The sequence below is a fragment of the Mustela erminea genome, chromosome 16 (genome assembly GCF_009829155.1).
Source record: "Mustela erminea isolate mMusErm1 chromosome 16, mMusErm1.Pri, whole genome shotgun sequence".
In the NCBI taxonomy this organism is placed as follows: domain Eukaryota; kingdom Metazoa; phylum Chordata; class Mammalia; order Carnivora; family Mustelidae; genus Mustela; species Mustela erminea.
The window spans coordinates 84,983,853-85,008,945 of record NC_045629.1 but is presented as its reverse complement, the minus strand read 5'-3'; the positions used below and the strand labels follow the sequence as shown (position 1 = coordinate 85,008,945).

Sequence of the window (25,093 nt, the reverse complement as noted above, 5' to 3'; positions counted from 1 at the left end):
GGAGTAGACAACATTTTAATGCCAAGTCTGATTTTTTGTGATGGGGTGGTGATTGGGCTAACCACTTGGCGGGGTCCACCTCCCGCGGGTCTGGCATCCCCCGCTGTGTGCCGCGATAACAGCAAATGGTGATAAGGAGGGAGCGGAGGGGCTGGGGGAGGGAGGGTCAGTTCTGTCGCTGCGCTAAGTCCTCCTCACTCCTGGGGCAAGGGAACCCACTTGAGGGGAGAGGGGGTCTCTGAGATCAAGGAGGTTGTGAGGGTGTAGGAGCTCTGTCGGCGGAGGCGCGAGTCCAGGCTAGGAGGACACGTTCTTTTGGGTCCCGAGAGCCGAGCCGGAGTCGCTCTCCGCGCCGGGACTCGGAGGGCTGCCGGGGGACGGCGTGGGCGTGCAGGGGGTCCCGGTGAGGGGCGTGTCGGTGCTGAGGGAGGAGGGCGTCCCGGAGCGCGGGGCCCTGCAGCGCCGGGCGGGCCCCAGCTCCACTCGGCCCACGCGCTCGGCGAACTTCAGCGAGCACACGGTCTCCCCCAGGTCCTCGGGCCGCGTGGAGATCTGCGGGGGAGCGGCGCTGGTGGGCGGGCCCCGAGCCGGCGGGGGGGGGGGGGGGGGGGGGAGGGGGGCTTGTGACCCGCCCGCCGCCCCGCCGCCGCCGCCGCCGCCCACCTGCAGCAGCAGCACCGCCGTGGCGCCGGGTCCCAGCGCCGGCTGCAGCAGGCGCGTGAGCTGCGAGTCGCGGAAGGGCACGTGTGGCCGGCGGGCCCGCAGCGCGGCCATCACGCCCCCCAGGGCCAGCAGCGAGCGATTGATGGTCTGGGCCTCCCGCAGACGCTGGGCGCCGTCTCGGTCTCCCCGCAACGGGCCGGCTGCCCCCGCCTTCCAGGCACGCTCGGATCCCGCCAGGTCCACCAGATGCAGGGTGCCTGCGGGGGCGAGCCAGCCCGACGTGGAGGGATCCCTGGTCTCGGGTGCTGTGAGCCCCCACGACCCGCGGGGCTCGGGTGCGCGCCTCGATACCTGCGGTGCCTGGCCCGCGCGGTGGGGACGCCGCGCGCAAGGTCAGTGTGACCAAGGCATGCGACCGAGAGCTGTGCCGGTTCTTGGAGGTGGCGGCGGTGGCCCGGTTGCTCCTCCCCAGGCTCAGCATCTGGAGGGCGGAGCGATAGGACCTGCCCGCTGCAGGGTCTGCGTCCCTAGGTGGGAGCACAGGCGGGGCCTCGGAGGGCTGCTGGGAGGTGGGAGGGGGCGGGGGTGCATTGCCACTGGGCAGCCTTACCTGGTGCAGCGTCTCCAGGTTGGGCACATCCCAGTAGGTGAGGCCAGCCACCTGAATGCCCCCCTGGCCTGCTGGGCCCTGCCTCACGGCCAGCCGCTCAGGAGGCCCTGGGGCTAGGAGATCCCTGATGAGAAAGGGAAGGGTTTGGTTTCTGAGGTTCCCACGGGAACTGAAGAGCACAAGGTGAGGAGAAGGCGCTGTAGCATGGCTCTGACCTGACGGCCTCATTGTAGATCTCCACCATGCTGAGAGTCACACGATGTTGCCCTCCCGTCCCCATCTCCTGGAACAGCGACTGCAGTGCCCTAGGAGCTATGCCAGGGTCCTCAGGTGGGCCCTGGGACAGGGTGGGGCACCCCATCAGTCTCCCAGCCCAGCCCCTGGCCCCAGGAGCCACCCAGGGTCTCCCCTTCCCACCTCCATACTGTAGGTCTTGCCTGTCCCCGTCTGACCGTAGGTGAAAATGCACACACTGTAGCCACGGAGGCAGGACAGCACAGCTGGTTCCAGCTCCCTGAAGACCTAGGGGTGGGAGGGGTGGGGGGGTCCTAAGCCCCAGGACCGGGACACAGAGCGAACAAAGCTTGATCCCCCCCCCCCCGGGGAGGATGGCTCTGGGGGCACGGTGGAAGGGTGGATCTCCCAAAAAATTAAGGAGGCTCCCTGGAGGAGGTGGCATTTGCAAGAATTTGCCAGCAAAGACGGGAAGGAACGCGACAGAGAAAAGGAGCAAGCCACGTGGAGCACTGGGATTCCGAGGGCCACTTGGGAGGCCCAGGGGAGCAGCAGCCAAGGGCCCAAATGCTGGGCTTGGCTGCCAGGTTCCAACTCCAGGTGTGCTGGGAAGCAGAGTGCATGACATCCTTCTGGGCTAAGGTTTTCACTCGCTGAGGCGATGAGTACAGGGCCACCTGTCGCAAGAGTTCAAGGGGAGCGTGCACCTGAGGACTGGAGCAGTACTCGGTGCATAACGGGTGAGCCCGAAAGGGCTCCCCAGCTGTGCGGGATGGTGGATGCCAAGCTCACTGGGACCCTGGCCTGCGAGGGTCCACGGAGAGGCTGCTGAAGAGCAGGTGGCACTGGGACCCGGCTCCTGTCGGCCTCCAGACCCAGCAGCAGCCTTTTGAGCAAAACATGGCCAGCTCTTGTGCCCAGAAGGTGGCTGATACCCGAGAAGCCTGCAAGTTCTACTCAAGTTCATGGCTGGCAAGGAGGGCAGAAACCAGAAAAGCCATGAGGTCACTAAGACTGTGACCAGAAGGAAGCGCTGCGGGTGACCGATAGGGGGACTCTGCCCTGGCATGGATAGCAAGCACAAGTGAGCGGGCTCAGTGAAATATGCCTTTGGCTTCTCTGTTCAGACACAGTGAATTGGAGGGCCCTGTGCAGAGGACTGCCCAGAAGACAGCAGACAGGGCCTGCACGGGGCTGAAGTTTGGGATGCAGGCTGAGATCAGGGGTGGCATGTGAGATAGAGAGGGTGAAAAACAGCTGTGGTGCTCCAGGAAGTGGGGGCGGGCGCCCTGGCCATCTGGCAGACCCTGTCCTCACACTGTGTCCCTGCGAGGCCAACACAGGTCTGCTTGCTCCCTCCCTTATGCGATCGCCTCTGGTTCCTGAACTCTGGAGAAGTTCCAATGGCAAATTCTATGTGGACAGTGGCAGGGAGCGTATGAAGCAAGGTGGTGAGCGGTGGGCAGGAAAGGGGAGGAGGGAAGGAAAACGCATCTACAGCGGGTCTGTAGCAGGCGACCAGAGAGCAGAGGCTGCCCCGCGCCGCCTGCTTCACCAAGGCCGGGAGAGTAGGCAGCTGGCAAGCCGGGATGGAGGAGGCTACAGCCCTGTCTCCATCACAGCAGCACCCGAGCCGCGCTCGGCAGCCAGCTCCCTGAGCAGTGGCCATCATCTCAGACAAGATCATTTTGCTTAGTTTCCTGGTTAAAAAAAAAAAAAAAAAAAAAAATGCTTTTTCAATTGTTAACCTTTCTGTTAAACCAGAAGGCTGTAGTGCCATTTCCACTGGCACTGCAGAGCTTGGTCAAATGATGCAAAGAGAAAATTCCAGAAGGAAAGGAGATGGCCAGCTAGGCTCTCAGTCCTGCCTCCCAGAACCTCCTGCTCCCTTCCCTTCAATGGCTGGAGTTCAGCCACTGGGAAGGCAAATGAAGGGGAACCCAGAGCCTCTTCTCACTCGGGGGCAGTAGGAGGGACGGGCAGCCCAGACGGAGGGCAGAGCATCACCTCCTCCTGGCTGGCCTCTGGAGAGAAGACCCAGTCCAGGCGGAAGCGACGCTGGCGCCCTCGATAGCAGGTGGTGACCGTGCCACTGGGGCCAGGCTCCGAGCTCACCAGGCTGGAGGGTGTCCCTGGCCTCAACCGACACAGCACACGGATATTTCCTGGGAGGGAGATCACATCAGTGGTCTGCCTCCCAGGCCCGAAAGCATGGGGAGACCCCCCTTCCTCCGCTGTCCAAGCCTGCCATACCCTTGAGCTCCAGCAGCCGCCCCGGGCATCCAGTCGGGGGCCCCCGCTGCTCCTCAGGGAGCTGAGTCCCACCCCTGCCAGCTGACAGTGCTCCCAGGGCCCAGGACACCTGGCGGAACAGGGATATGAGGAAGTGGGTGTAGTCGAGGAGCTGGGGGTGGGGGTGCTAAGAACATAACTTTCGGTGGCTCTGGGCCCCTACGGGCACCATTCTGTGGGCCCAGGATGGAGACCCAGGACCTGAGGACAACAAGGGAGAAAGACCCCTGTCTCCTATGGGGTTGGCAACCCTGCGAGGGATTCACTATCACCCCAGTTTGCACAGACAGAAATGAGATCACACCCAGGGTGTGTGAGATCACAAGCTGTTCTGATTCCAGCGCCTACCACCCCCCTTACAGAGGGCAGCCCCCTGAGGTGGGGAGAAAGAATAAGGGGTTCCCCATGGGCGAACAGTGACCAGGCTGCCCAGAGAGTGAGTTCCGGAGAGGGGGCAGATGGTCCTGACCTGACCCCGGGCTTCACTGAGCGAACACTGACAGCTCTGGGTAAATGTGCTGACCAGGCCTCGGAGGTCCCCACAGCCCTGGCGCAGGCTAGCCATCCGTGCCCGGAGTCCTGGCGGGGAGAGTTTGTTGTGAGGGAGAGCCCGCAAGCTCTGGCCTTCCCGTGAGCCCTTGGTCCCCGCCCTTACCTGCCAGCTGCCCGTGCATCTGCTGTAGCTCCCTTCGACAGTTCTGCTCTGTCTCCTGCTGGAGCTGCCGAAGGGCCCCCCGAAGGCCCTGCAGCTGCACCTCCTGCACCCCCAGCTGCCCCGCCCCACCCCACCCGTCACTGAGGAAACAGGGCACTTACCGGGCCTGCCTCAGACAACCCCCCTCCCAGCTGCCTCAGCCTTCCCGGCCCCTGGGCTCAGTGCCCACCTGGACTTGAAGAGCTTCTGTGGTGTCCTGGGCTTCCTGAAGCCGACCCTGGAGCTCCACCAACGCCTCTGCCTCCTCCTGCGTGTGTGTGTGGGGGGCAGGTGGGCGGGTCAGCCGTGAAGCCAGGAGCCAACCAAGGGGGGAGGGCATGCCAGCAGCCCCGGTTCAGGGACGGGGACGTCAAGTCGAGAACAGCAGACTGAACTGGTCACGAGTCCCCGTCTCCCGACTTTATACAGGTCCACGGGACAGGGCAGAGGTGTCCTCCCCCAGGCACTGGTCTCCTGGAGGGGACTACCTTGCGCAGACCGTCCCAAGGCCTGTCCACCCCCTGGGGCTCTGGCCCTGAGAGGGCAGAGAGGGTTCCAGCAGCATCAGGCCCTGGGCCATGTTGCAGGTAGCCAGGGGTTCAGGAGCCCCAGACTGCGGGAACGGTGTGGCTAAGGAGGATACCTGCGGGGCCCTGGTGGAGGCTGCGGGGCCCCAGTGCAGCAGGAGATCCCGCATGAGGCTCAGGCTCTGCTTCAGAGCCTCGTTCTCCAGGGTCAGATGCTGGACCCTTTTCTCTGAGTCTGTCGCCCCCTGGCGGAGAGAGAAACCCTGGAGACGCACCTGAGAGTCAGGGGTCTCTCTCCACCCCCTCCTGGAACCCCACCGACGCCTTACCACTCCCAGGCGCAGGCGGCCCAGCTCCTCCTCCTGCAGTTCCAGCTGCTGCTTCAGCTCTTCCAGCTGGGAAGGAGAGGAGGACACAGCGTGGAGCATCTCCTCCTCACCCCCTCCAGTCCCGGGGGCCTGCTGGACCCCTTACCTGCCCCAGGATGAGCTGCTCCAGCCGCTGCCACGCCCTCTGGTCCTCCTCCAGCTGGGGAGAGTTCTGCCCTTGGGCCTCATCCCTTGGTGAAAGGGAAGGGCTTTCTTCTCGAGATGGGGATCCTGGGGGGGCGGGCAGTTAAGACTGACGAGGTCTCTAACCTGGAGGAGGGGACGCCTCGGAACAGGTGGGCATGGGCCCCCCAACTGTGGGCCACTCCGTTTCTGTGGGCTTCACTCCCTCCACACGCACCCTCTACAACGCACTACGCCCGACGCACCCGCGGGAGTGGGGCACTGCTCCTCCAACGCCGGCTGAGTCCCCTGGGACAGGGCCTGCCTTCCCCTGGGGCTCCGAATCCATGCCAGGAGGGCCAAGAGCTGACCAGTCACCGTCAACAGTGGGGGGACATCGCTCGGCTGGAAAGGACATAAGAACCAGACCAAAGGAGACTGAGGTTGTGACACGCACGGGGAGACCAGAGGACTGTGCAGAGAGGAAGGGTCAGCGGGAGAAGGACCCTCAGCCCCGCTCACCTTGGTCAGGTCAGGAGGACTCCCGGAGCTCTCTTCCGCCCCCAGCTGGACGGAGAGGAACTCAGCAAGACGCACGAGAGCCTCTTCCAGGGAGACCTCCGTAGCGCGGCCTTCGGCTCCCTCTTCCCGCCCATCCTCAGATTCGGAGCACCCAGGGAGGCCTGGTAGCGGGACAGCGAGGCTCGCGGCTCACGGGTCGGAGGCCGGGCCACCGGGAAGCACCTGCTGGGCCCCCTTCCCCCGCCCCCGAGAGGTCGCGGGCAGCCCCTTCCTCTCTCGGGCGGCGGGTTCCCCTCCTGGCCCCGGGGACGCTGCGCTCTCGGCGCACCGACAGCACCTACCGACGAGGCCTGTCAGCTCGGTCCACAGCTCCGCCGTGGGCTGGTCGGGGCGGCGGCGACCCCCGCGCTTGCAACCCGCACTCTGGGGAGGGAGCAGCGGGACTTCTGAGCATCGAGTGCGCAGCTCGTGCGGCCCCCTCCCTCCGAGACCCGGGGCCGAGGGAGTCGAGGTCTCGGCTTCCAACACCACATCGGAGACGGGGTCCTCCGCACGGCCCCCCTCCCCCCGCGCCAGCACCCCGGGAACGTGCGCTGCGCGGGCCCGCCAAACCCGCTCCCGGGAAGGGGGGGCGCCGGCCGCGCCGCGCGCGCTCCGCTCACCTGGGCGGGGTCCTCGGGGTCACCGGCCGCCGCAGCCCCGCCATCCCTACGGAAGAGGCTGTAGAAGATGTAGATGAGCAGCGAGTAGAAGGCGTACATGGGCGCGCGGGGCGGCGGAGGGCCCCGCTTCGCGCCGCCCCGCGTCCCAGCGCCCAGACTCCGCGCCCGCGCGCTGCGAGACCCGTGCGCATGCTCGGGGCGGCCGCCCCCACGGCCCCGCTCCCGCGGGTGGAGGGCGCGTGCCCGAAGAAAGGGGGTGCCGGGACCGGAGCCCCCGGGGCCGCACCCCGACACCGGCCCCGCGCCTCCCCCCCGTCCTTTGCTGAGACCCCAGGCTGGGGGCACCCACGGTCTCCACACACCCCCTCCTCCGAATCTTTCCCAGCCTTCTGGGGGGACCCTATCGCCCTCGCCCGTTAGAGCCCACAGCCCGTGGGAGGCCAGGCTGTCAGCCCCACGTAACTCCCTCCCCTCCTAGACCCGCCCAGACCCGCCCAGACCCGCCCAGACCCCTCCTCCCCTCTCAGCCCTGTCCAGCCCCTCTGCCAAGCCACGCCCCTGGAACAGCCCCTTCCCTCCCAGCTCCGCCCAGAACCCGCCCTCCCCTCTCAGCCCCGCCTCCTGCAACCGCCCCCCCAGCTCCGCCCAGAACCCCCCTCCCAGACCTCCTCGCAGCACCGCCCACACGCCTCTCAGTCCCGCCCACATCCCCTAACAGCCCATCCTCTCCCCTCACAGCTCCGCCCACGACCCTCCCCTTTCATGGGGCCCTACCTTCACAGCCCCTCCCCTCACTACAGATCCCTCCAACCCATCAGCGTATTCTACCTCAGTCGCGGGACAGAGCTTCCTCCTCCTAGTCCCCTCTCCGCCCTCACAACCTCCTCCGGCTCGCCTAGAACTCCCGCTTCGCCCAGACCCCGCCCCCTGCCGCTCTAGCCTCCGCTCCTCTCGTTGGCTCGCACCCGGCCGACGCTGGGCTGGAGACCGGGCAGCAACCGGCGAGCCGGGGAGCGGAGGAGCCAGCGGGCGAGCGACTCGGGCCTACAGCTCGCCGCTGCGTCGGGGCCTCGCAGCTCCGCCGCCGCTGAGAGCCTGCGCCGTAGCTGCTTCCAAGCCGGGTTCCGAAGACGGCGCCTCCCCAAGCACAGGAACGAGGTCGAGTGGGCCTAGCGCGCGACTCTCCCCGAGGCCCGGCACCCCTACCTCGATTCCAGGGCCCCAAAACTCACGTCCACCCAGGTCAGGTTCGCTTTCTCCCTTCTTCTGCCGGCCTAACTAGCTGCTGCTTCCCCACAGTTGCGTCCAGGGGTCCCAGGGGTCCCAGGGGTCCGGAAAGTTTCGGATGAGCCTGAGCCTATCCCAACACTTAGAAATGGGGCTCTGGAACCTGGGAGTCCAGGAGAGTTGCCTTTAGGGCTCTGGTCGCCGGCTTCTGCGTTTTCTTCCTCTCCAAAGTTTTGGATCCCCTTCCTGTGTCACATTCACTACTACCCGAGGTGCCATGGCCCCCAGGCCTTGGAGTGAGTGGAGCACGACCCTGTCCCACCTGGCACTGGGAGTGGTGTCTCTCCATGCAGCTGTGAGCACCGCCCAGGTGAGTACACTGGGGTTGGGTAGGGGTGTGTCCCACTCCCAAACTGTAAGCACCTGCATCAGGTCCCGTTGCCCCGACCAGGGAGATGGTGGTGGGCGGCTGAGTCTGAAGGCCAGGGTTGCATGAGACCCCCAGACCTTTCCCTGCTTAAAGGAAAGCCCTGGCTTTTTTTTTTTTTTTTTTCCCCCACATCTCCTCCTATCCCTATACTGACAGGCAAGTCGAGGGGCCGCTGCTGGCTTCCTGCTCCAGGCGTTGGCCTCTGCCACCGTGCTGGCCCCGGGGCTGGGCACAGATGAAGACTGTCTTGCTGGAGCCTGGGTGGCCACTGTCATTGGCCTGCCCCTTCTGGCCTTTGATTTCCACTGGGTGAACGGGGATCGCTCCTCTGCCAACCTGCTTCTGGGAGGAGGGATGGTGCTGGCAGTGGCCGGTGACCACCTTGGTGCTGAGGGCCGCTCTGTGGCTGGTCAGGCAGTGGTGCTGGTGGTTGCAGTAACCATCCTCATTGTGGCCGTTTTCACAACCAACACTTATGGAATGTGGGGGGGCGCAATGTTGGGTGCTGCAGGCCTCCTGAGCCGGCTGGAGGAAGACAGACTGCTGCTGCTACCAAAAGAGGACGTCTGTCGATGGGCCCTGGCCGCAGGCAGTTGGGCCTACCACCGAGCCCTGCAGACACAGCGACTGCAGTGGGAGTGATGTTTGGGGATCAAAGTGGGGCTTCTGCCCTGGCTACACCTCCCCCTCCCACAGGGCTGCTCCTGTGGGTCTCTTCCCCTAGGATGGACTCTCTTGCCTCCCAAAGAGAGCTTGCTGCAGGGTTGGCTCGCACCCGGATGGATGCCTTCGTCAGGAGGCCCAGTCTGGGCACTGTCCCTCCTCTGGCTAAGTGTGGGCACTCGCCTAGACTGGAATGAAAGAGATGGGGCCCCAGGCACATGTTGGGACCTGATGCTGGGCAGGCCATGGTTTTGGATCCAGAGAGAGGCTTGGTCTCCAATAAACCTTAGGAATATGGAATCGGCCCATTCTTGAAAGGGATGGAGGGGGCCTCCAGTGAGCTTTCTAAAACTTCAGCGCAGCAGCTGGTTTCCTTGTGCAAAAAAATGGATATCCTGGAATTAGCCCTGGGCCTCACTCAGCCTGACCTAATGACACCCTTGTCAAGGACCGTTAGACTGAGAAGACCTAGTCCTGGGCCCCACGACCTGGTGAAGCTCTGAATATCCTTGCACAGCGTTGCAGGTAGCCCTCCGGGACAGTGACCTTCACCGGCTGCCGGTAGGGGTGGGAGAGGACAAGACTCTAGCTAGCTGTCCTCCGAGCTCACGTCCCCTCCCAGAGCTGATTCGACATGGGCCTATTTGCCCTCTGGCCTGTGCAAAGCACGTCCTGATTTCCCAAGACCCTCACTTTCCTTAGCGGACCCCTCTTCGGTTTCCAGCCCCGGGATTAGGCAGAAGGGTGGTTTAAATTCCAGGTCCGGAGCCCTTTCTCGGGGAGTACCCATGCTTGGGGGCGGTGGAAGGACACCTGGTCTCACACAAGAGGGACAGGAGTGGCCAGCAGGGGTTCTCTCCCCGGCGTCTCCAAAACCCGAGTGTGGGAGGACAAAGGCGCAAGTAAACCCCGACGTGCGGGTCCATCCGAGTGGCCCTCGGCTTGTGGGCCGCGCCCTAGACGGACCGGAAGCGGCGCGCACGCCCCCAGCCCCAGGATTTCCCCGCCCCCGGCGCGCGCCCCACCGCAGGTCTCCCTGACCCCGCCCCCTTCCTGCCCACTTTCTGCAGGGGCCGGCCCTCGGGCGTCCTTGCGCACCCATTGGGTCTGGCGGACGGGCCGTCTAGCCCTGGGTGGCGCTCCCATTGGCTCCATCGGTCACGTGACAGGGAGACCGAGGGGGCGGTGGCGGCGGCCGGGGAGCGCGCAGCGAAAACAAAGATGGCGGCCGCGCCGGGGTCGGTGGCCGCGGCGGCTTCGGGGCGACGCGCGGGCCGGGCCCACTGAGGCGGCGGCGCAGGGACCGGGGTTGCGGGGTCGCGGCGGCAGCGAGAGGGCGGCGGGAGCGCGCGGCGCCCCTAGCCTCCAGCCGCGGGTGCGCGCCGGCACCCGCCCGCCGGGCCGACCGGCCGCGATGTCCGGCGCGGAGGAGGCCGGCGGGGGCGGGCCGGCCGCGGGGCCCGCCGGCGCCGTGCCGGCTGGGGCCGGGGTCGGGGTCGGGGCCGGGCCTGGGGCGGCCGCGGGGCCGGCGGCAGCAGCCGCGCTGGGCGAGGCGGCGGGGCCCGGGCTCCCGGACGAGGCGGGCCTGGCCGGCGCCCGGCAGCTGCAGGAAGCGGCCGGCGACCCAGACGCGCCGCCCAAGAAGCGGCTGCGGGCGGCCGAGGCGGCCGAGGCGGCGGCGGCGGCGGCGGCGGCGGGCAGCGGGAAGCTGGAGGAGCGGCTCTACTCGGTGCTGTGCTGCACCGTCTGCCTGGACCTGCCCAAGGCCTCCGTGTACCAGGTAGGGCCGCCGGCCCGACCCCGACCCAGCCCGGCTCCAGCCCCGCCGCGGCCGCTCCCCCCTCCCGACCCCCACCCCCAGCCGCAGCCCGCGCACCGCGCGCCCTCGGAAGCCGGGTCTGAGCTCCGGGGCCCCAGCGGGCGCGACTCCTGGCGTCCGTTCGGAAGCTCTGCTCCTCGCAGGACTTGGTCTCCCAGTCGTAGTCCGGCCTCGCTCGTCCGGACGTCCCTTGTGTCTCGGTCCGAATCTCGTCTTGCCGCGTCCTTGTTTTCCAGCCTTCCCCGCTGCCCCCACGTCAGCAGCCCCCAGCGCGCCCTCCCAGGCTGACCCCCAAGAAAGCTGGCGACAGACGCCCACCCCCTCCCAGACCGCCCCCCCCTCCCGGGACTCAGGGCGACCCTGGGGTTCCCTCTTCACTCGAGACCTTCTCTGTTCTTGAGCAGCCACACCCCCGAAAGCCGTCTCCAGGCGTCTCGGGCGCACTTCTAGCTCGCGGCGGAAAGGACTCTCTTTTCCTCTGGTCTTGGAAGAACACCGAAGGGTCAGGATCGTCTCTGTCCCTCCTCTCTCCCTGTGTTTCCTTCCTGGTGTGGATGAGCCACCTGCAAAGCCCCTTCCCAGCCTGACCTCATGCTGTGCTTTCTAGCCTGCTGTGCCCCAAGGTGGACTCCCACCCCCTCCAGCCTGACCCACACCGGGTCGGGCTCCTCCGGCTACCAGCACTCCAGGGATTGTGTCCAGCCCCCTTTATCCACGTGACGATTCAGAATGGTGGCTGGACTCCGTCCTTAGCCAGCCACGGCCATCAGGGAGCGTCCTTGGCCCTGGTGGGTCTCACCCGTGCGTCACATAGCAGCAGGGGCCACACTTGGCTGGGTCAGTTTGCGCAGCCTCTTTGCTCCCCTGTGTGCACCTCAGCACCTCCTCCCCACCCTGACTTGGACACCCCTTCTTCCCAGAACCCCTTTGAGGAACGGAACAGGTTCTCTGTCACCTTGCTTTGCACTTAGGGGAGCTGGTCCTAGCTGATAGGGCCTTGTTTCCCTGCTGTTAAACTGGGGACCAGGGGTGAGAGGGCCTTTTTTTTTTTTTTTTTTTTTAATTTTTATTTGTTCATTTGACAGAGACACAGTGAGAAAAGGAACACAAGCAGGGGTAGTGGGTGAGGGAGAAGCAGGCTTCCTTCAGAGCAAGGAGCCCAATGTAGGGCTTGATTCTAGGACCCTGGGATCATGACCTGAGCCAAAGGCAGATGCTTAATCAGGGAGCCACCCAGGCGCCCAGAGAGGGCCATTTTTGTAGTAAGCAGCATGAGGCTAGTCTGGGTAGCCTCTGTATCTCCACGTCCTTTCCTGCTTTGGCAGGACATAGCTTAGGAGGACCCTGGTGTGCCCAGGTGACAGGAAAGAGAAGGCATTGGCAGGGAAAAGGGTTGAGTTCTTTGGGTGGAGGGTACTGGCTCTCAGCCTTTCCTGGCAAGAGGCCCTAGCTCAGGAATACCACAGGTCTTCTGATACAGTTGGGGAGTGCTTCCCATAGTCCTTCAGCCTTGGGGTACCCCATAGGGCTTGTGCCCTCTCCAGCCCCTTTCTCCCTTGCCTGTGATTTTTGGTCTCAAGTGGAAGAGTTCTTCCTTCCTTGGGTCTTAAATGAGAGCCCCCAAAAGCCAAGCCACTGATGGGTGCAGGGAGAGTCGCGGGGGAATTGGGGGGACTCCCATCCTGTGAGTGGGCTAGACCTGGTCCCGGCATGATGACATGATAATAGGCTGCCTAGTGTGGACTCTTGGTCCCCAGCCTATGAGCCTCGCTGGTTCAAACCGGCACACACAGAGCTGGGAGCAGAGCTTTGTCCTGGGCAAGCTGGAGGCAGGCAGCTAAGCAGCTGTGACGAGAGAGTGAAGGCGCTGAGACAGCCCTGACCTGTGGCCTTCCCCATGGCCTCGTGGGCTGTGCTGAGCAGCTTCCCTGGAAGCAGGGTGCTAAGCAAGAGGAATCCGTGACGCTAAGCTGTGTGCTGTGGTACGGGTCCCCCACCTCCACGTCCATTCTCCCCAAGTGACAGCCAGGTCTTGGTAGGGAGGTGTTTCCTCTCACCTCTGGAGGCCTGGAGAAAGCTCTAGAACATGTGAACAGTAACAGAGCCCTTGACTCTAGAAAGGCTGACTAGAGTCCTTCCACGGATCAGCACTTGCTTTGGGTGCTGGAAGCTGTGCCGTTGGGGGGTGGGGTGCTGACTTGGGTGCATAGCAGTGCCCATGAGGGGCCGGAGGAAGGAGGGAAGGGTTCTTGGTGGCTCCTGCTGCATACGACCCTGGATGAGGTCATTGAGGGTAGTGGCTGGGATGGGCCTGGAGACGCTGAGCCATTGCCTGGTCGCATCTGAGCTTGGTTTACTCCCAGGAGGGTTTGGTCATGAGTGTCCTGGGCCCTACACACACTGTTTTGAAACTGGCAGGCACACAGCTTTCTGTGTGTCTCTGGTTGGGGCCCACTACTGGCCATCACCTCTTGGCCTGGGCTCAGCCCCTCCATTTCTGAGGGCCTTCTTTGGTGAGCCGTGTTGACTGGCCATTTCTGGTAGGCTAGTGTCAGGCATGTGATGTGTTCTGTTCTCTGTTCCTACCAGCAACACTTCTTCTCCCACCGCCCCCTCCCGCCCTGGCCAGGACATGTGACTTGGGGGGCAGGCACCAGCCACACTGTGTGTCTGGGGATTGTCCTAGATGTGCCCAGCTCTGGGGTGAGGAGAATAGCCAGGGGCCATGCCGAGTCCCGGGCGCTGTGCCTGGCTGAATCTGGGGGGATAGCTCCATGGGCCTCTGGAGTGGGCTGAGTACACCGTAACTTGAGAGCTTGCCTTGTGGCCACCAGGGGAGCTGTGGTGGTGGCCAGAGCTCACCTGGAGCCGACTTGCCCACCTATTCCTGAGTCGGAGCCCTGGCCCCACGCAGCTGGCTCTCCCACACATGGAGCACGTCGAGCCGCATACCTGGGCTGGGGCTTGCTTTGGTGTAAGCGAGGCACTCATGCAGGTGGTTCTCACCATGGCCTACTTCAAGTTGGGTCAGGTTAGGGATGGAGTGGGTACAGCAGGTGCTGGCTTTGATGTTCTCTGTGCGGGTGTTGGGTGTGTCCTTGGTGACTGACCTAACAGGGTATGGGGCCACTTCCCAGAGTCCCAGGAAGCCACTGGGGCAGGTTCGCAGGTGGGGGCAGGAGGGCTGGAGTTGGAGCAGGGATACTGGTGCAGGGTGGGCAGCAGGACCCCTGCTATGGGGGCAGAACTGTGGCACCAGTGTGCCTGCCCCCCCCACCCCGGCGTGTGTATGAGTGCCCTTCTCTGGAGGAGACAGCCTTGGCAGTGCCTGGAGTCTTAGAACTACAGCCTGACCTCCTTCCCAGGCCTCCCCAGCGTTTCACATGGGGCCCCATCTGCTGTCCGGATGGTGCACCTGGTAGGACCATGCTGATGTCAACTGAGGCCCTGAGCTGTGGGCCAGAGTCTGGGTGGGGGGTGCCGCAGAGCTCCCCGATCTCTTACCGTGTTCTCAGCCAGAAGTTCCCTGTGACCCCCATCGGGGAAGGAGGAGTCGTAGTGGGGGCCCCGACTGGCTTTCTGCCCTGCCGGCAGCACGGCCCCTCCTCCCACGTGTGGCAGCTGTGCCCCTTCCGCCTGGGAGCTCCGTTCCCTCTCCAGTGTCTCTTCTAGGGCCCCACAGCGGCCATGGCCCTGTGCGGTGGCCACCCTCTCTTGCAACAGGGTGCTTGTCTTTACTTGATTGGGCGCTGGCCCGCTTCTGCCCTGTGGCAGGGCTGGGAGTACCTTGCCGTGCTTCTCACCCCGCGGGTCTCCTGTCTCCACCAGCGCTCGGCTCAGGCCCTGGCTCGAGGAAACTCGTTACTCGATTGGCAGTCACACTGGTAAAAGGCCTAGGAAGCAGGGTGGGCCCATCTTTGCCCAGGCCCCAGCCAGTGTGACCCTTGTCAGAGTGCTTGGCGCTGCAGGCTGTGTTCTGAGTGATGTTTAAGGAGCCCCTGTGAGGCCGCCCACCCGGCTGGCCTGGGATCCTCTTCCCAGCTCCCGGCTCCTGCGGCGAGGTAAGAGTAGAGCTGCGGACACGTACCCGCTTCGGTGTCCAAATCGAGAGGAGAAAGTTCCTGAACTCTGGCTCCACGAGCAGCTGTGTGTTTCTGAGGCGGCTGCTCGTCGTTTGAGTTGCCTTTCACCCTGGAGTGCCTGCCTTCTGAACCAGAGCCTGGCTGTGGGAAGGGCTGCTTTCTGCCCGAGTCCTAGCTCTTGAGGCATCAGAGGCTGTTGGTGCAGGACTTCAAACCCGAAACCTGCTGAGTGTTAGAGGCCTGGCTCTCCCCGGGACAGCTGAGTTCCTTGGACATTGTGAGGTCTCTTCTTAGGTCCCTTGAATACAGAGATTGACAAGGTGTGGGGCCAGACCTCGAGGATTTGGGATGCAGCCTTGACGAGCGCGGTGGGGGCCTCCAGCTGGGCTGAGCGGCAGCTCTGGGGTTAGTGCCCTTGGCCGTGCTTTGGAGGGTGTGCTGCGCACGTGGGTCTGGGGGCCGAGCCTCCCTAGAGCCCCAGCGCAAAACAGGGCTTAAAAGACCTCTTGACCAAGTCTCGGTTTCCAGGAGTTGAGGGGTATTTGCTAAGGCCCGTTACAGCCCAAGGCCTGGGGTTAGGGCCCGTCTTCATGCGTGTGGATGGTACCTTCAGTCCGCCTTAACTCGGGGGTTTTGGCCGGTGCACGGGAGCTGCCTGCGGCCAGGTGGGGGGAGGGGTTTCTGTCCTGGGAGGGACACGTGCCGGCTCCTGGGGTGTCTGCGGAGGGGCGTGGGGGGTACTGCTGTGGCTGGGGTGGGGTTGCTCTGCAGGTGGGGGCCTTGTGAGGGTCTGGGCAGGCTCTGCTGTGTGATGGCCACGGTGGGTGTTTATTCTGCTCCTGTCGCATGCTGGAGGCTGAGCCGTGCCGTCATACACGTCTCACCCCGGGTCTTCAGCACGTGATGCGCCCGTCCTGTCTTTGTCACTTTTTGTGCCTGAGGAAAGGGAGGCGCAGAGATGAAAGCGGCCAGCCCAGGGTCATGCCGCTGGTGACCTGTAGGCTAGAGTTTAAGCCAGCATCCGTCCTGGGAAGCCCTGTCATGTTCTGAGTTGGGGGGCCCCTCTGCCTGCCCCTCCCACTGGCAGGATCTTCTTGGCAGCCTGGGTGGGCGCTGCAGGGCTGCTTCTGGAGGTACCCAGGCTCTTGGGGGCTTGGCTCTAGCACATGGAGTGGGGCATTCTGGCCTGCCCTCACTGTTCATGAGAGGCTTGGTGTGTAGCTGGCATTGCGCAGCGTCCCTGGGGAGCTGGGTCCCAGCTGGGCAAGTTGGGGTAGGTGCAGTCCAACCCGGCCGCTGAGGAGGCTTAAGTCTGCCTTACCGGGTGCCCAGACCTGCCTATGGAGTTGGAGTCTTGCTCAGAAGGGCAGGGAAGACCTGGAGAGCGGGCAGGGTTCTGGAGCTGGTGATGCACCCTGTGTGGACAGACCTCCTGGGCCCAGACCAGCACCTCGTTTGGACCCAAGAACATCGCAGATAATGGCCGTATGTGGACATCAGCTGTCCCTTGGCTGTGCCAGCAGCACTCTGCAGCTTCCTGCTGGCTCACTGTTCTCCAGCTCCTAACTGAGGTCGTGGGGCCTAAGGGGCAGTGACCCCACCTCTCCCCAGAGAAGGGCAGGGCCTGGTGCTGCTTCTCTGTGGTGTCTATCACCTAAGCCTGTGTTGCATTTAACACAGGAGGAAGGGGGTGGGAGCTAGCCTGAAAGCCTGGGCGCTCCTGTGGCCCACGGGCTCTAGAAGAGACCAGCTGGAGGGGTGTGCAGGTCAGCCCCCGGCCCAGAGCAGCGGACTCTCGGGGCAGCGCTGGGAGGTTCGCAGCATATGCTCGGCAGCATGGGTGTTCCTCAGGAGGCCCTTGGACGGCGTCCCGGCCTCTCACCTTCACCCCACACCCTGGCCGGGCCACCCGGACGCAGGCGAGAAGCCAGCGGGCTTCTGTTGCTCTGCTCAGGCGAGTGGTGGCTGCAGAGCGGGCCCTGCCCACGTAGCCTACCCCTAGAAGGCGCTGGAGCTAGAGCCTCAGCCCCTCAGGCCCTGGAAGTGAAGGGTCTTATTGTCCAGTCAGGCTTCCTCACCGGAGGCCCCCGGTGGTGGGTGTGTCCTCACTTCCACGGCCGGCGGGGGCTGAAGTCCCTCCTCCCAGGAAGACGCACTTAGAGGACACAGATGCCGTCCCCTATGCCTCGGCGGGCGGCAGCAGTCTTCTCTCGGGGACTGTGGTCTAGCGAAGCCAGGCCTGTGCTGGGCTTGGCCCTGGGCGGGGGCCGTGACCAAGCCCGGGCCTCCCGCCCCTCCCGCCAGGTGGAAGGGTCCGTGGTGCCTGTGCCTGTGTGCCCTGCCCTTCACTCACGCTGCCTGTCTGGCTTCTCCATCGGCCCCTGGGGGTGGACAGGAGATGGTGCTTTCCCAGCCTGCTGCCCCTGTGAGCAGGCCTCAGCCCGTCCTAGCTGCTCCTGGGATTCCCCACTCCCCGCCAGCCCTCGTGTCCAGAGCTGGCATTGGCCCACCCCTGCCAGGCCCCTTCCTCCAACCTGAGCCCAGCTAGCTCCCCTTCCTCATGATACACATTTTAATTCTTGGCCTGACTTAGAAGTGGAGATTTTTAGTACAGATAACCTGTGGTGTTTGTGTGGCCATGGGTTTTGTGAGTGAGGCCTTTGTCAGACCCAGCCCCCCACCCGCACTGGTCCTCAGCGCGCAAGTCCCATCACTCACTAGCCCCAGGCCTGGCACACAGGTGCCCAGAACTCCCTCGGCCTCCCACAGCTCCTTGGCTCAGGGTACGCAGAGCCCTGAGACCATGGGATGGCGGCCGGTGTTGACTGAGGGTCCCGTGTGTGTGGGTGTGGCTAGGCAGCTCCCCGAGAAGCGTCCGGGACTTCAAGGGAAGCTTGCACCTGGTGGCTTTCCGGAGGTTTCCCGCAGCTGATGAGCCCAGGCCATCTGCCCGCTCACCCTCAGCTGGCTGTGGGAGAGTCTCCCAGGTGGACATCCAGCTAACCCTCAGCAGAACCCTGCCTCCCCCCGACCCCCAGCATTCTCTGACCTCTGCCCCTGCAGGTTTTTACCAGCCAGGGCCAGGCCCGGGGAGCTGTGTCTGCCCTGAGCGGACGCTCAGCTCAAGTCTTTGCTCTTGTATCTCTTGGTTTCTCTGTGGGTCTCTGCTACCCCTGGAGGGCCAGGCCCACAGCCTGTGTATTTCTCTGAAAGGCACCAAATGGGCACTTAGGACGTATGTGTGGAACCAGAGACCCAAGACCAGAGTTGAGCCTCGGCCCGCTGTCGGCATGTGCAAGGACTCCCGGGAGGGGGCGGGGTGCTCCGGGCAGTGTCTGGGCCTCAGGTCTGCAGGTTCCCAGAGGAAGGGGGTTTGCCGCCTACGGAGCCAGGTGGGCAGTCTGTCTTGCCCGTGACCCCAGTTCTTTCCTCTAGGCAAGCACTGTGCCCACACACCCTTGTTCCAGGCCAGCTAGGCCTCTCTACCTGCCACAGCTCTGTGCCGCTAGCTTGTAGGAGGGTCCCTGCAGGACGCCAGCCTCGCTGCTTGGGTGGCAGCTGCCTTCTTGCCTGTGCTGGCCAAGGAGGGCTAGAGTGGAAGGGCCAGGCCAGGGGTCTGTCTGAGCCAGGTCCCCAGCCCCCAGCACAGGGGAGCATTGTCTGCCGCTACTTGATAGCTGCTGGCTATGTGCCACTGCCAGGCTTGGACAAGAGTCTGTGTTCCCGTAGGTGTCCTGAAATCAGGGCCTCCAGGGCACCCCTGAGACCATCCCGGGCCCCTGGGTCGGGAAAAGGCTCCAAGCCCCAGTGTGGCCCAGCCCGTCCCCACTAGTGGGTCTACCTCAGTGGGGCTCAGTAACCTCTGCAAGCCCCCAAGGGCCACTTTTGTGTCACCTGCCTCTCCATAGGAGCCCTACTGGCCGTGTGTTGGCCGTGTTCCAGGGAGAGGGCCCGTCCCTCCAGAGCAGTGGCCCTGGCTGCCTCTCCGCACCTGCAGGCCCTTCTGCAGCGGGAGCCCACGGGGCGGGCTGGTGCGTGCGTGTGCACGTCCTGCAGGTCTGTGAGCTCATCTCCCTTTCCTTCTTCGCAGTGTACTAACGGTCACTTGATGTGCGCTGGCTGTTTTATCCACCTACTAGCAGATGCCCGGCTGAAGGAGGAGCAGGCCACGTGCCCTAACTGTCGTTGTGAGATCAGTAAGAGCCTTTGCTGCCGCAACCTGGCCGTGGAGAAGGCCGTGAGCGAGCTGCCCTCCGAGTGTGGCTTCTGCCTGCGCCAGTTTCCCCGCTCCCTCCTGGAGAGGCACCAGAAAGAGGAGTGCCAGGACAGGTGACCTGCGGGGCCGGCCTGGCCGCTGGAGGCTTCCCCGCATGCCGGGGGCTTGGGGCGGGGCTGGAGGCCAGCCTGCTGCAGGCGTGGCCCCAGAGTGCGGGATCTTCTGGTCGGTCTTTGTTGCCCTGGCCCTGGGTTCTGCACACATTAGCCCAGGGACAGCCTTGCCGGAATGGGCCGGGCTGAAGCCACTCAGGACCTGAGCCCTGGCGGGGAACAGGAGTGGGCCCCACTCTGGACCCACTGGCTGTTTGGACATGCCCCTGGCTCTCCAGGGTTCCCTGGCTGCATGGGGGCCTCTTAGGAGAGGGCCCAGGAGAGCACGGCCAGCTCTGGGAGCTCAGCACAAAGCTGCACAGGCGCCCGACCCAGTCCTTGCCGGCCAGCCCTGCTGTCCACCGGTGCTCAGGCCCGTGAGCCTCACGTGAGGCAGAGCTGCATTGGGTCCGAGACCATGGTCAGTGGCCACCGTTGCCCAGCAAAGGATGTAGGTGGCACGTGGATTCACAGCTCTCCTGTGCTCCTTCTCCCTCAGTCTCTCACATGCACGCGGACTCCTTCCTGGGGGCTGGCACACGGTGAATATGTCCTTCAAGGGATCGTTTGTAGGAGTAGGGCTGGACAGGGGCCCAACTTTGGAGGACCGCTGGGCAGAGCCATCTCCCGCGGGGCGCAGCCCATGACCACGGTGCTCGCCTCCTCCCCAGGGTGACCCAGTGCAAATACAAGCGCATCGGCTGCCCGTGGCACGGTCCCTTCCATGAGCTGACGGTGCATGAGGCTGCCTGTGCCCACCCCACCAAGACGGGCAACGAGCTGATGGAGATCCTCGACGAGATGGACCAGAGCCACCGCAAGGAGATGCAGCTGTACAACAGCATCTTCAGCCTGCTCAGCTTTGAGAAGATCGGTTACACAGGTGAGGCGCCCCGCCGCCCACTGCATGCCGCACGGGGGGTAGGGGGGTGTGCGGCGGTCGGGACCTGAGGGAGCAGTGGGCTCTGAGCAGCAGGCACAGGCCGTGCTGGGTGGCCAGGCTCTGGACAAGCTCTCAGTGAATGGGAAGACACCTTGGGGGAGAAGACGTGCCAGAGGCCAAGCACGGGAGGGGCCGGGGCAACACCCCGGGGGCACCTGCATGGCTCTCAGAGGCCCTCTCACCTGTCCTCCCCTCCCTGGCCCCACCACCCTAACACGGTGGCGTCCTACTGCGCAGGGCTGCACAGCCCTTGGGACGGTCAGTGTCTGAGCAGAAGGTGGGTGTATCTTGGAGGGCCCGGCAGCCAGGGGCCTGCCCTGTGGAGCCAAAGGCGAGAAGAGCACTCAGCACATCCGGTCCTGCAGGCAGATACTGCCGTGGCCGCGGGGCTCCTGAGGCCATCAAGAAGATGCCCAGGGGCAGGGCTCCTGCGTGAGCTGAGGGTGCTCCGCTCAAAATGCAGAGTTGGGAGTGGACGCCCAGGGACGGGCAGGCTGGACCGCGCTCAGGCCCGCTGGATCTCACGGGCTCTCCTGGCCACGGCCACTGCTTTTGGACATGCTGGGGAGCGGGAACCAGGCCAGGGCCTGGTCCAGACACAAGAACAGCAAGAAGCACCTGCTGACACAGGGGCCGCTGAGGGAGACTGCGGCCCTCTACTGCTCAGCCCACAGCAGGCAGCCGGCTCAGCATCAAGGGCAGCCACAGGCAACCGGTCACGCCATGCCATCCTGCCTGGACTAGGCCTGGCTAGGTGCGGGCCTGCACAGGCCTGAGAGGCGAAGGGCCCGGCAGCCTCAGCACCAGAAGGTCATGGCCCATGGTTAGTTGCAGCCTCAGCTGCCCTGCTGGGCGCCATGGCGCAAACAGTCCAGGCCAGGCCTTGCCGGTCTGGGCGGGCCGAGGCATCAGGACGGTGGCGGTGGCCGGGCAGGGACCCCCGTGCACACAGGAAGGACTGGCCGCCTCCGTGGAGGGACTCGCGGGCCACGGGCCCCGGGCTGTGCTGAGAGAACTGTGTGACAGCACAGGCGCCCAGCACCGGGCCACACGCCGGCGCTCTGCCTTGCGCCCCATACAGGCTCTCGGGCCGCGTGCCCGCCCGCCGGCTTTTCTGGCAGCTCTGTATCCGAACCAATAAAGTGCACTTGTTCTCAGAACGCATCCTGTCTGTGTGTCTGCTTACCCACGCCCCCGGGTGGGCCTCCCTCTGCCTGGGCTGGGCCCTGGGGGAGGCAGAGCGGGAGGCCAGCAAGGGTCGGGCCGCTCACTTCTTTCAGCGCCCGGACTCCCTGCAGCTAATGCGTGTCACTTCTGTTTGTAGTTGTTTCCCCCAAGCTTGTGTGCGCCTCCGTTTGCCATAATTGCGTTTGATTTGCCTTGTGACAAGCAGAGCACGCTCTGTCCTGCGGGTAAGTTGCCTTCCTCCCCGGCTGAGCCTCTGTCCTCGCTCGGCCTCTGGAAGGCGCCGCCCCCGGCCCCGCCTGCACTGACTGCCGGCTCTTCCCGGCCTGTCTGTCTCCACAGAGGTCCAGTTCCGGCCGTACCGCACGGATGACTTCATCACGCGTCTGTACTACGAGACGCCGAGGTTCACGGTGCTGAACCAGACGTGGGTCCTGAAGGCGCGTGTGAACGACTCGGAGCGGAACCCCAACCTGTCGTGCAAGCGCACGCTGTCCTTCCAGCTCCTCCTCAAGAGCAAGGTCACGGCGCCCCTGGAGTGCTCCTTCCTGCTGCTCAAGGGCCCATACGATGACGTGAAGATCAGCCCCGTCATCTACCACTTCGTCTTCACCAACGAGAGCAACGAGACGGACTACGTGCCGCTGCCCATCGTCGACTCCGTGGAGTGCAACAAGCTGCTGGCCGCCAAGAACATCAACCTGCGGCTCTTCCTGTTCCAGATCCAGAAGTAGGTGGCTCCGCCCGGCTGCCCGCGCCTGCCCACAGTGGCTTCGCCGTGCCCGCTGACCGCTTCAGCGGAGGAGGAGGAGGAGCCAACGCGAACACTGGGAAAGTCTGCATGCGTGCGCGAAGGTGTGAGTGCGCGCGCCTCGCCCTCTGCCCTGCCTCCCCTGTCCCGAGCACCGGAGGCCGGGCTACCTGCGGAGGAGACGGTGGTTCACGGACACGATGGGGCTAAGCCCAGCGGCCACGCCCTGGCCCCCAGCGGCACAGTGAGGCGTACTGTCCGCGCTGGGCCGGGCTCAGGGAGCACGCTGACTTCAGACGGCATATTTGATTGCAATTAAAAAGGCACCCTTGTTTCCTACTTTCTGTTTTGTTTGAGGGAAAGGCGTAGCTGCGACTGGACACTGGGGGAGCTTTGGTTGGGCCTGGGCCAGGGCCAGAGGTCCTTGTGCCTTCGCCCCCGTGCACACCCCCAACGGAGACTTGGAGGCATTGCTCCCTCCCCCACAGGCCTGCACAGGGGAGCAGCCTGAGCTGGCGCCTTGCAGCGGCCCCAGTGCACGCCCCCCCCCCCCCCAACCAGCTGCTCCAGAGAGGCAGGACTGGGCCCCCTGGGCTCAGCAGATGCTTCAGAATCCAGGGTGAAGCTCTGTCTCTTCCCAGGAAAACGATTGAAGTCTTCACAGGCTCTTCTGTAAGTTATGAAATTTAGCAAGAGAGAATCTATTTTCTGTATTCAGCCTTGAGGGCATAGCACCCCAGCCTGAGGGAAGCTGTGGGGGTTGCTGGTGATAAGCCAGCCTGGCTGGGTGAAGGTTTGAGTGGGCCGGCCATCCACAGCCTGCTGTCAGGGACTGGCTGCCTGCCTTGTGTTCTGGGGGCCCCTGTGGAGGTCAGTCCTTGGGCAGCACGCTTTCTCACTGGAGGGGGCTCTTCACGGCCGCCACTCTGCTGCTCCCATGGCCCGGGCCTGGGGCGAGCAGGCCTCAGTGTGTGGGCCTCACACCGGGGCAAGGAGCCCTGACTGGAGGACCCTGAGACCCTCAGAGCTGCTAGAAAGGGGAAGTTTGGCCCCCCTCCTTTGCTTGGGAGACACGGCTCTTCTGCGATAGGTTTCTGTTGCTTCAATACCAAAGAACCGTTTCCTTTGCCCCTGGCCTGGCCTGCCCCGCCCCGTGCTTCAGTCCTCCCCCCCCACCTCCCCACCTCCCCATTTCCCGGGCCGAGTCGGCTCAGCATGCAGGGGAGCCCAGGCAGCAGGAGTGCAGAGCCGCAGGCCTGCATGGCTCTTCCGTCCCTCCCCCTCCCAGCTCTGAAGCTGAGAAACGGAGGCAGGGAATCCTGGGGTATTGACAGCTTCATCCCAGTGCCTAGCCCAGGCAGCCCTCTGAGCCAGTTCTTCCCCCGGGGCAGCTGGCCTAGTTATACTGAGAAGACTGCTTAGCCTCCCGTTTCCAGCCTAGGGCACGGGGCTCACAAGGGAACCCCTCCTGCAAGGCCATCTGTGCCTGGCTGCTGAGGGCACCCAGAGGTGCTATGCTTGCTTTCCTACCCTCCACAAAGAAAGATGCCTCCCCAGCCCCCAGCACATCCTTGGGGGCACCCCCTGGCATGAGTCCCACTGCCCTTGGGGGCTGCCCCCTACCTGGCAGGCATGGTGGAGGACGTTCCGAGTGCTGTGTGCCAGGTCTCGTGTGTAGAGGAGATGGTGCTGTGTCATCGCATCTCAGCCTCTCTCAGGGGTGGACACCATCTCTAGAGCTTCTGGATTTCAGGGTGACCATGTTGTTGAGGAGCCAGGACAGGCCAGGCTTGCCTGTCTGGGTGCATGCACGAGAGATCGGAGCCCGCAGAGGGGTGGTGCCCAAAGGCTCTCCCAAGTGGGGCAGGGTTGGGGGCAGCAGATCTCTATGCAGGTCAGGTACGTGGCTGGGCCTCCTCAGCCCTGTTTCTGCATCCCCAGGTCTAGCAGCCCTTTGGGATGGGGGTGGCCGGTGCACTGGGATCTGCACACCAGGGGCTTCTGGGTGCTGCGGGCGCATAGCCCACTATTTCCGGCAGCCCAAGGGCGTGCGGGGGACAGAGTGGCACCCACACAAGGTTCTCCTTGTAGGAGTATGTGTCTGGGGGTGCCCGGGAGGAGTGGTAATACATCCCAGCAACTGTCCCCAGCACGGCCCCCACCCGGTGACGGTCAGCTCAGCAGCTGAGGCTGTCAGCTGCTGGAGACAGACACCCCGGGTGATTGTGGTGCATCTCAGCCACTCCTGGGAGCTGGCACCATAAACCTCCCTGTGGCATCTCACTGGTGGGGTTGATTTACATGTTGTTAGAAAGGAGAAAACACTGGCGGTCTTTCTCCAGGACCCCTTGCCATCTTGGTGTCCTGACCTAGAGAGAGGGGGAGGAACTGTGGCAGATGTGGGGGAGTCCCGGGGGCCCCTCCAGTCCTTGCCATCACCCCTCCCCTCTGGGCACTACATCGCTCGGCTCACCCAAGTGAGACATTTACAAAGATAATAAAAGTAATTTTTTAAAGAGTAAAGTGAGAGAGATGTTTTTATCACTGTGGGAAATGACTTACATGTCACTATTGTGGTCTGTGTTCTCTTTGGATATTTTCTGTATGTAACTATGGTTTCAAAAAAATTCCAAACCACGTTTTGTCTGTGTTTCCTTAAATGAGAAGCCGGCCTCATGGGCTCTGCCAGCAGCCTGGACAAGAGTCAGAAGCTGCTACCACCAAACCCCCCTCTCCCCCCACAGCCCTTGCTCAGTTGTGCCCGGTATACGCAGATCAGTGGGCGGAGAGAAGCAGGGTCCTCTCTGGCTGTCTTGTGAATGCTGAATGCTCCCAGCAGCCCTGGGGAGACTCCCTCTGCCCTTGGCCTGTGGAGCTGAGCCCACCCCCGCCCCGGCTCCACCTTGCCCCTGGCTGTGCTCCTCACACTC

At 64.1% G+C, this 25,093-nt stretch overlaps 3 protein-coding genes across 14 annotated transcripts; 2 read left to right on the top strand and 1 right to left on the bottom strand.

Annotated features, from left to right (window-relative positions):
- Nucleotide 1: 1 nt before the first annotated feature.
- Nucleotides 2-7,182, bottom strand: KIFC2 (kinesin family member C2). 6 transcript variants are annotated; one of them, XM_032316603.1, is made up of 18 exons: nucleotides 6,696-7,182; nucleotides 6,375-6,456; nucleotides 6,034-6,194; nucleotides 5,778-5,916; nucleotides 5,495-5,619; nucleotides 5,350-5,415; nucleotides 5,137-5,283; nucleotides 4,684-4,761; nucleotides 4,455-4,569; nucleotides 4,269-4,378; nucleotides 3,761-3,869; nucleotides 3,515-3,672; nucleotides 1,691-1,795; nucleotides 1,489-1,610; nucleotides 1,274-1,397; nucleotides 1,015-1,190; nucleotides 664-920; nucleotides 2-552 (listed from the first exon to the last, which is right to left on the bottom strand). In XM_032316603.1, exons 1-18 carry the CDS (start codon nucleotides 6,792-6,794, stop codon nucleotides 245-247), a joined length of 2,481 nt encoding a protein of 826 aa, XP_032172494.1. In that variant the 5' UTR covers nucleotides 6,795-7,182; the 3' UTR covers nucleotides 2-244. The 6 variants fall into 6 exon arrangements, with proteins under 6 accessions (XP_032172494.1, XP_032172497.1, XP_032172496.1 ...); XM_032316606.1 differs by having other exon boundaries at nucleotides 4,455-4,518; XM_032316605.1 differs by having other exon boundaries at nucleotides 5,137-5,265.
- Nucleotides 7,183-7,508: 326 nt separating this feature from the next.
- Nucleotides 7,509-9,315, top strand: LOC116575565 (cysteine and histidine-rich protein 1-like). Its single transcript, XM_032316951.1, has 3 exons — nucleotides 7,509-7,853; nucleotides 7,995-8,292; nucleotides 8,509-9,315. The coding sequence occupies exons 2-3, from the start codon at nucleotides 8,200-8,202 to the stop codon at nucleotides 8,992-8,994; spliced, it is 579 nt and encodes a 192-aa protein (XP_032172842.1). The 5' UTR covers nucleotides 7,509-7,853; nucleotides 7,995-8,199; the 3' UTR covers nucleotides 8,995-9,315.
- An 848-nt stretch (nucleotides 9,316-10,163) lies between these two features.
- LOC116575562 (cysteine and histidine-rich protein 1) lies at nucleotides 10,164-24,682 on the top strand. Of its 7 annotated transcripts, none has more exons than XM_032316942.1 (4): nucleotides 10,164-10,253; nucleotides 19,007-19,245; nucleotides 19,956-20,167; nucleotides 20,465-21,387. In XM_032316942.1, exons 2-4 carry the CDS (start codon nucleotides 19,025-19,027, stop codon nucleotides 21,001-21,003), a joined length of 972 nt encoding a protein of 323 aa, XP_032172833.1. In that variant the 5' UTR covers nucleotides 10,164-10,253; nucleotides 19,007-19,024; the 3' UTR covers nucleotides 21,004-21,387. The 7 variants fall into 7 exon arrangements, with proteins under 7 accessions (XP_032172833.1, XP_032172830.1, XP_032172831.1 ...); XM_032316939.1 differs by lacking the exons at nucleotides 10,164-10,253; nucleotides 20,465-21,387 and adding exons at nucleotides 10,415-10,795; nucleotides 21,755-24,682; XM_032316940.1 differs by lacking the exon at nucleotides 10,164-10,253 and adding an exon at nucleotides 10,415-10,795 and having other exon boundaries at nucleotides 20,691-21,387.
- Nucleotides 24,683-25,093: the final 411 nt, after the last annotated feature.